The sequence below is a fragment of the Heterodontus francisci genome, chromosome 26 (genome assembly GCF_036365525.1).
Source record: "Heterodontus francisci isolate sHetFra1 chromosome 26, sHetFra1.hap1, whole genome shotgun sequence".
NCBI lineage: Eukaryota > Metazoa > Chordata > Chondrichthyes > Heterodontiformes > Heterodontidae > Heterodontus > Heterodontus francisci.
Window position 1 is genome coordinate 39687533 of NC_090396.1, and position 9345 is coordinate 39696877.

Sequence of the window (9345 nt, forward strand, 5' to 3'; positions counted from 1 at the left end):
TACCAGGGATCACAGAATAATTATGAAGAGGTTTGAGGCATAGACACTATTTCCACTGGAGCAGAGAAAGGCAAGAGATTTAATTGAAGTTTTAAAAAATTATTTCCTCTGTTTGGAGAGTCAATGATGAAGGGTCATCAATTTAAAATTACCAATAAAAGGATGACAGGGGCTTGGACAAATTTCTTTATGTGGTGAGTTGGTACAGTATGAAATGCTTTGCCACAGGAAGTCACTTAAGTAGATACCACTACATGTTTTAAAAGATTAGATAAACCTTTGCAGCAGAGAAAAATACAGGGTTATGGGAAGAGGGTAGAGCAGTGAGACTAGTTTGGATTACTGTGGCAAAGAGCTGGCAGACAGACATAATGGGCCAAACATGCTCTATGTATGCTTTATGCTTCTATTATGTCAGTTTAACATTTGTGGAATATGCTTTAGTAATAATTCAACATTCTCAGATGTTCCCATAGTCTCACAACTTGTAACAAGTGGAGCTTGGAGAAACTGATGTGCAGAGCATCTAAGAAGTGGGGTCCAGAGGGCTTGCTTCTGCATATTCTGATGATAGCATGTGTATAGCTGAAGAATGAAAATTGTCCAAGGACATAACTTTATAAAATGTACTATCAAATTTTAAATGCTGTTTGCCTGAAGATGTTCGGAGTAATATTAAACACACTACATAACATATCATCAAATTTCTGGACCTGTATTTTTTGAAGATGATACATAAATGTACATGGTGGGGGTAGAGAATATTTATATACAAAATGAGATTGCTGACCATTGTACCACACTGGGAGTGTCAACAAAAATGTCACAATAAGAATTACATGTAGCATACCCTAGTGACAGTGGATGTTATGTGTGTACTTCTGCTAACCTCTGCAATGCCAGTTATAAAACACTGAGGCAACCACTGTTTATATGGATAACACAAGGTGGGATATGTTGCAGACCTACTGTAAAATCAAATTTACATCTGTCATGCAGGCCCCCACCTCCCAAAATGAGGCATATTAATTTTGTCATATGAACATTGATTTCAAACCTGCTGGGAAGAGAAGGCCTGTTACAAGGGCTGCCAGACACTTAGCTGAAAAACATTTGCATACTAACAGACAGTGCTTCTGGAGCAAAAGGCCCATTCCCTGATACATTCAACCCACAATGAATTTTAATCACCAGACATTGAAGGTGTAAGGAAGAGCATTCCAGAGACTAAGGTGATACAATCCACAAAAGCCAGGACTGGTTAAACCAGCTGGTCACATGGCTAATTGGTCAGTCCAGGGCTTTTTGAACTAGCCACAGAGTTTTTGAACTCAAAGAGTTTGCTCCTGGAGTGAGAAAACCTCTCCGGTCTGCTCCCATCTCTTTTTTACGAGCCTCTGGATGCACTGAAGCCACACGAACCTCAAGAGAGAAAATTCTCCTACATCGAACAAGGTTTAAGAAGAATACTAGCCCCAATGAAAAGCAAGACCTACCCACAATCAAGGACTTTACAGTGAGCTTGAAGAACAGTAACTAAAACCAGATTCAGATATTATCTCAAACTTTTCCACTTTATTTCTTCTGCTCTTTTCTGTCTCTATCTGCACGTGTGTAATGCGTATGCATGCTAGCTTGGGCGTGTTGCATATCCGTAGGCGTTAACCGAATTAGAGTTTAAGTTTAATAAAGTTCAACCTTTTTTCTTTAAACCTAAGAAAACCTGTTTGGCCAGTTTCTGCCTTATAATTGGAAGTTAGTGAACAAAGATTCACTAAGGGGGAGCTAAAAAAAATGGTGTGTTTAAAATTAAAGCCTGTTACGGTAAGACCAGGTGAAGGCTGAGAGGGAACCCTAGACCCCTTTCTCACTTGGTTGTAACAACATCGCAGGGGCGGCACAGTGGCGCAGTGGTTAGCACCGCAGCCTCACAGCTCCAGCGACCCGGGTTCAATTCTGGGTACTGTCTGTGTGGAATTTGCAAGTTCTCCCTGTGTCTGCGTGGGTTTCCTCCGGGTGCTCCGGTTTCCTCCCACATGCCAAAGACTTGCAGGTTGATAGGTTAATTGGCCATTACAAAAATTGCCCCTAGTATAGGTAGGTGGTAGGGAAATATAGGGACAGGTGGGGATGTGGTAGGGATATGGGATTAGTGTAGGATTAGTATAAATGGGTGGTTGATGGTCGGCACAGACTCGGTGGGCCGAAGGGCCTGTTTCAGTGCTGTATCTCTAAACTAAACTAATACTATTTTCATTCAATATTTCATGATACAGTTCCAGGTAGTTTTACAGATGGATGGTAGAATCATAAAAACACAAATACATATTTAAACAGACTTGACTCAAATTATAGTACTAGTCATATCAGCACTATACAATTTATAGTTCATTCACATTTATGAAGAAAACACACTTACTGACACCAAAGTCATTGATATATGGCAGAAATTATATTAAGTGACACCAGAGCAGTTTGCAAGGCAATCATTTGGCTGTTATTTCAACAACACACTTTAAAATTTAGTAAAAATATTTATGAAGTGACTTACCAGGGCAAGCAGAGGCAAACATTGGTAAAGCATGCTGGTCTTGGCTTCTCTGGTAAAAGCGCTGAACAAATTCTCTTTGACTCTCGAGAAGGCTGAAGTCAGCTGCCAATGTCATATTAAAGACATAATGGACTCCTGAAACAGGGAGCATATTGCATTAATTGTCGTCAATATGTTAATTTATCACACTGCATGAAGGCAGTCTGTGAGACTTAACTTTAGTTGAAGTACTTCTCTATTACACTGAAACACTTATTACGTAGTATCTGATATAACTAGCTTTTCATTATGTTTACTGATCTCGATTGCACTCGCTCTGATGAGGAAAAGTGTGGGAAGGGTAGTTCAAAGGACAAGCTATTAGCCCCTGGCAGAGAGATTGTGCATGCACATTTGTTTCCAATGTGAGACTGAAGTACTAATGAGAAGCCACTTCATCTTAAATCTAGTTTTAGTGCAGAAACGCAAATCTCAGGATGAATACCAAGTAGCACTGCTGTTAATGTTTAAAGCACTTCAGAATTTTGTTGTGTACTGCTCTAAACTCGCAATTTGCCTTGATCTCTAAACATTGTATCAAATTAAAAAGAACTTCTTTGACAATGGCCAAGATTAAAATATCCCATCTTAAGATCCAATGTGATGGTGAGGTTGTGGAAATTTTTGCCAAGAATATATGCTAACTGCTCAGAAATAGTACACTAAAACATTACTTAAACTTTTTTCAGATTTGCTTTTTTTTTTAAAACGCAAGAAATAATTCAAAATAGAAAAAATTGACTTCACAATGGAATAAATAAGGTCTACAGTAGCTTCCAAGTCCACTTCTAATGTTGCATATTGCAATCAATCATCTGATAAGCCAAAAGGAATTAAATATTCAAAATATTACTTACCAAGGCCTTTCAAGAATCCAGAAAGTCTTTGGATTACATCAGTAACCTGTATACAATGCTTTGCAGCAAAATAGGGCACTGACTGAGAGGAAATTGAAACTACCAGCACTTTGTGTTTGGATTCATCACATCTCTACATGAAAAGGAAAGGACACATCCATTAGTCAAATTCATTAATCAATATGCAGTTACTTTATACTTAAAGGGCTGCTTTGGTTGCTTCCCATAAGTTCACAACTTGTAACGAGTGGAGCTTGGAGAAACTGATGTGCAGAGCATCTAAGAAGTGGAGTCTATAAATAGTGCAAACATGGATCAGACTGTCAGCAGTAGTGGGGATGAAGCAGCAGAACAGACAGACAGACTATATTTTGGAGGTAAAAGCAATGAATAGGACCAGAAGTTTGAAATGTAGCTCAGATTCGGATGGGACATAACTGATTCAACCCGAGTGAGCTGTCTGGGAAGAAATGGGGCAAGTGTACTGAGATTTGGCAGAATTAATTATTAACTGAAGTAGAAATTTGGCAAAAATTAAGTCAAATTACATTTCTAAAACCTTCATGTTGGATGGTCTCTTTGAAACATTTACAAGGGTGCTGCAATTGGTCTCAATATTCCTGGGATACGCTGGGAGGAAAAAAGATCCGCTCGTGCTCTATTCAGATCAGGGTCAATGAAAGTGTCATTGTGTGATGCAACAGAATTAGGCTCAACTGTGATCAATGATCAAATAACCTGCTGACTCTGTATAGCCTCATATGCGGGTGGCGTAAAGGAGTCCACACCCAGAAGTCATTATCTTGCAGAGGAATGGGGAGAAAACTGAATGATAAAAATAATTTGCTATATTTGTTGCACGCACTGTAGAGATTCAAGGAAGATTTCTGTATTCACAGTATGAGAAAACATTACTTTGCCAATAGAAAGACGATATGATAAAGAACTCATCACAAGTTGCATGCAAAAGGAAATGTGGGAAAATAATAATCACAAAGCAATTTTGATTGCATAAGTAACTCGTCATTCAAATGCTAAAGATAAGCTTTACCTCGTGGAAACACCCTCACCAATAGCCTGTAAAGTCCAACATTCACACTTTGCCTTTAATTAGCAGGTAATTAGACACCCACTCACAAGCTTCCATTTAAATGACAATTGAAAAGCATTTCCAACCACTGAAACAATTCTTATTAAATTTATCACATTCATGTCAACACAGGCCATCCAATTGTGTTGCAATGAAATTTTACAAATACTCTCATGAATATACTAGCATGTGAATATCCCTGATCTTTATATGAATAAGTGATTCCTTTGAATGTGACTTGGAAAAAAAGGCAATTTTTGCTTTTCAATTAATTAAAATTAATTATAAATACCTCTTCAGATTATATTCTGCTTACCTTTTTATAAACATGCTAAAATTTGTTTGGCAAATGAAGTACAATAAATGCCCGACTTAAAATTTAAGAACTTGTGTAGTCCATTGAAATGTATTAAACTTAATTGACTATTTAGATTTGTTTTTGATCCTTGGATTAAGGCCACATGGTTAAGGCCAGCATTTTAGTGGCCATCCCTAGTTATCCTTGAGAAGGTGGTGGTGGGCCTTCCAGAACCACTTCAGTCCATATGGTGAAGGTACTGCCACAACGCTGTTAGGTAGGGAGTTCCAGGATTTTGACTGAGCAATAATGAAGGAACAGCAATAGATGTCCAAGTCAGGATGATGTGTGACTTGGAGATGATGGTGTTCTTATTCACCTGCTGCCCTGGTTATTTCAGATGGTGGTGCTCACAGATTTGGGATGTGCTGCTGAAGAAACCTCAGTGATTTTACATTTACAGACAACATTTTCTGTACATCCCTACCTCTGTTGTTCCAGTTGAGAGTATACAGTGCTCTCATGCCTTTTGAATCATCAATAAGGTATGCAGAGGTGATTTCTCCCTTGATTTCAATCCTGAGTGGAGACAGTTGGTTCCTTTCAGAACCTGCACCCTCCACCCCCTTCCCCCCACCTTGATGCCACAATGAACTTGGCATCTGGAAAGCACAAAAACAAATCTGATTGGAACAATGGGAAAAATGCTCCAGTATCAACTCATTGTGTTAGCATTCCCCAGATTCAAGTTGACACAGATTAACATATTCATTGCATCCAAAAATCTCAAAACACCTGTTTATGATGAGATTTTACTGTACTCAGTCAATATAGCATAAAATATTAAACTACCAATTTTGTTATGAGTGATGCAGTGCAGACTGAAATATCTACCTAAACAAAAAGAGGCAGTTAGTAGTCAACTTGACACTAAACTAAAACAAGTCCACTTGCTATATACTGAAGATACAGAAAGTTCAAAGTATCAGTGTATTTGCACTTTATGTAATGCACTTTTACAATTTTTATGAATAAAGTATATTTTTGGGGAAAAAGTGGTATTCTTCCCTTCACATGTCACCTATCTGTAATGACCATGGAAAATCAGTACAATGCAAGCCTTTATACACTGCATTTAATCAAAATGGTCTGTACAACTTCATTGCAACCAAGAAAGTGTAATCGTTAACAGTACAACAATTACAGGCTGCCTCTAACATTCAAACTAACTCTTGTGCATGTTAAGGACAACCAAAATCAATTAATTCTATCCTTGTCCACAGGCACCAACACATGCAAAAATCTTTAATCTTAAAAGGGAATTTTAATTCAACTAAATTGTGATAAAATCCCAATGGATACTTTTAGCCAATTAATTTTCTAAATTAAAATCCTGTGAAATCAGAAAACATAAGCAACTGAAATGAAATCCTAGTAGAAATTAAAGTTTCAACTCAAGTTTTTACTTCTTAATTCAGATGGTGTCCTACATAGCTTCCAGTACTCCCTTTTGAAGGGTCATGTTTTAATCCCTCTATCCCTGTCTGAGTAAATAATACAAAGAGCCTCTCGTGTCCATAGGCACAACTAGATCATTTTTCTTTGATGTCTTTGAAGACATCCCACAATCCATGTACACAACTCACTCATAGGAAATAGAAGCAGGAGTAGGTCATTCAGTCTGCTCTGCCATTCAAACAGATCATGGCTGATCATCTGCCTCTATGCCATTTTTCCTTACTATCCCCATATCCCTTGATGACACTAGTATTCAGAAATCTATTGATTTCTGTCTTGTACATGCTCAATTATTGAGCTCCCACAGCCCCCTGGGGTAGAGAATTCCACAGATTCACCAGCCCCGAGTAAGGAAATTCCTCCTCATCTTAGTCTTAAATGGCCTACCCCTTATTCTGAAACTATGTCCCCTGGTTCTGGACTCACCAGCCAGAGGAAACATCCTATCCACATTTACCCTGTCACGCACTGTAAGAATTTTGTAAGTTTCAATGAGATCACCTCTCATTCTTCAAAACTCGAGAGAATATAGGCCGTGTGAAAGGACTCTAATTGCAATCATAAAGACATTACAAATCTGGTAAGTTTTGACCTGAGATAAACAAAGTTGCAAACATATGTACAATGAGCGATATGTCAATCACACTGGCCCCGACAGTTGTTAAAGGAAGATTGGGTTGTGATGCGGTAGGCAAAGATAATATGCTATGGACAGTGGCAGACTGTTGCACATATACTTGTGCTTGCCTGTGTATGTTACACCAAAATCAAGCATTGAAACTGGATATGAAAACCTACATGTCCTAGACTCACAGGTACAAAACTCTATGTACCATTTTTGAAACCTCCACAATGATTGCATGGGGGATATACTAGCAATGATTTATCACTACAAAATGGAAACAGTTCACAGTGGGAATAACACTGCAGTACAATTGGCTGGTTTCCCTTTTCATAATAAGGACATTGGCTACTTTTCAGAGGGAAACATTAGTTGTTTAAAGGAATCAGTTTGCCAAACCCTCCAATTAATTTGCAATACCCTTGAACTCTCTCTCTCTTTATAAACCATCTGAAAGCAGCATGAAAATAATGACAAATACTTATTGCAAGAGGTCTACAAATGTCACTTTTGGCGGACAGTGTACTTCAATAGTTAGATGTATACTTTTATACCTTGCAGCCATTAGTTGTTACTGATACACATTTGAAAATACCATGGCCTAGAATATACTGCAACATGACATCTCAATTGAGCACCATGAGCTGGATTTTTTTTCACTTTCTGTTCCAATTAATTTTGAAAGTGCGAGCTGCTAATGGCACAATCAGGACAAGACACCAACTGGGACCATGGTGAATGATGGGACCAATAAGCTACCCCCTTAACCAAGGAAAGAGATAGAAACAGCAAACAACGAAGAAGGAAATTGGGTGAATTAAAATCAAATTAAATACGGAAAGAGAAATGAGAGAGAGAGAAAGATTGGGAGAGAGAGAATAAGGGGCAGAAAGGGAAAGTAAAAAAAAAATCAAAAATGTAAAATTTTAAAACCTCTAGAAACAATTTACGACCTGCAGGAGTAATACTCCACAAGTTCAACTGTTCCTTTTCTGGGCCTTGAGGTTGTGTGGCATAACAGGAACATAAATCTAATACCAAACCTAACTTTCTGTGACAAGTTTAAATTGTATTTACTGTGCAAATTCAGCAATTGCTTGAAACACATGACTGGCAGCAAGGTCCCAACTTTGCAAGGTTTACGTCCAGGTGATTTCCAACTCATCATAGTCCCTTCCTCGCCACAAATTGCTGGATTTTTCTTGACCCATCAACTTCGGGCCCGATGTTTTCTTATAACCTGCTAAAGGCGTCAGTTTAATGGACTGAATGGATCTTTGTCCAATGTTTTCTTTTACCTGGTTGAGGCTGAGAACTGTGGATAACTCATCTTGACACTGTTGGGCTATTCGGAGACTTTCTGTTGATGTCACGCAGTTATCACAAGCCAGGCAGTCACTAAGGAATACTTTGGCATTTGCGAGCTTATGAAATTCGCTTTCCTGAAAACAAAATAAAATACATTACATTGAGTAATAATGCATAATTTATCAAAATATTTGTGTCTCTCAGGTGGCTCACCTCATCTATTTCGCTGGTGCCGGGGCTCTTCCTGTCGTTGACCAGACTTTCGTTTTCATTATTTTTTTGTTTTTTCATGCATTCCTACATTAAAATATAAGCCACATCCAGCTCGTCAGACATGCCTTGTACAAATATCTGCATTAAGTCAGGCAAAGAGAAAGAAAAACGAAACTAACCAAGGACAAAGGATTTTACTTACATTTTTAGTGCATTTATCACACTTCATGTCGAGAGAATGGCCTTTTCCTCGCACTGTTTCTCTCTACCTCAATGCGGATTTCGCCGGAGTCGACCAGTGTGTTTCAATAACACGAGTCTGTGGATACAAAGAGACTGCTTTGAAGTTCAGGACCAAGCACTCGGGAGTTCACACAGCTCGACGCTGTCTGCGGGTATTCAACGCGGGGCCAGACACACCGAGACTCTAAACCACATCCCCAGTCCATCTACAAATCGCAGCAACTGCTCTGATATCCGCAACCTGCTGAGGTCAGGGTCAGTGACCAAAACCCCCAAAATAAAACGGCAAAAAAAAAATCATTTTAAGCAGTTCAAGAAAATATTACAAATCAGATCCGTGAAAAAAAATGACCTTTCCTTGGGGACTTCCGAATTGTTCTAGTTGCGCAACTGAGTGAGGAGTTTATACCCGCACCTCCCAGTACAACGATCTGCAGGTAAACGCCTGAAATTAAAGGTTTCACCGGCATGTCAAAAAGAAGCGTCTGTTGTAAATGCTATCGCTTCCTTTCAGTTGCTGACCCCTCCCCGAGTGCAGTGTCACTCTCTCCGGCACAGCCTACCGCAGGACGCCCCGCCGTTAGATCGGAGCCGCCTCCCCTCTCA

At 39.0% G+C, this 9345-nt stretch overlaps 1 protein-coding gene across 6 annotated transcripts in view; it reads right to left on the reverse strand.

The window, feature by feature from the left end:
- narf (nuclear prelamin A recognition factor) overlaps positions 1–9345 on the reverse strand; it is a 31070-nt gene that overhangs the window by 21356 nt on the left and 369 nt on the right. For 3 of the 6 annotated variants that reach the window (XM_068058070.1, XM_068058073.1, XM_068058072.1), the window contains exons 2-6: positions 8699–8815; positions 8497–8580; positions 8274–8417; positions 3448–3580; positions 2552–2686 (exon numbers count right to left, since the gene is read on the reverse strand). In XM_068058070.1, the coding sequence (XP_067914171.1) occupies positions 2552–2686; positions 3448–3580; positions 8274–8417; positions 8497–8580; positions 8699–8725 (523 nt within the window). In that variant the 5' untranslated portion in view covers positions 8726–8815. Of the gene's footprint in view, positions 1–2551; positions 2687–3447; positions 3581–8273; positions 8418–8496; positions 8581–8698; positions 8816–9091; positions 9272–9302; positions 9328–9345 lie in introns of those variants that run through there. The other 3 variants (XM_068058071.1, XM_068058068.1, XM_068058069.1) reach the window with 3 other exon arrangements.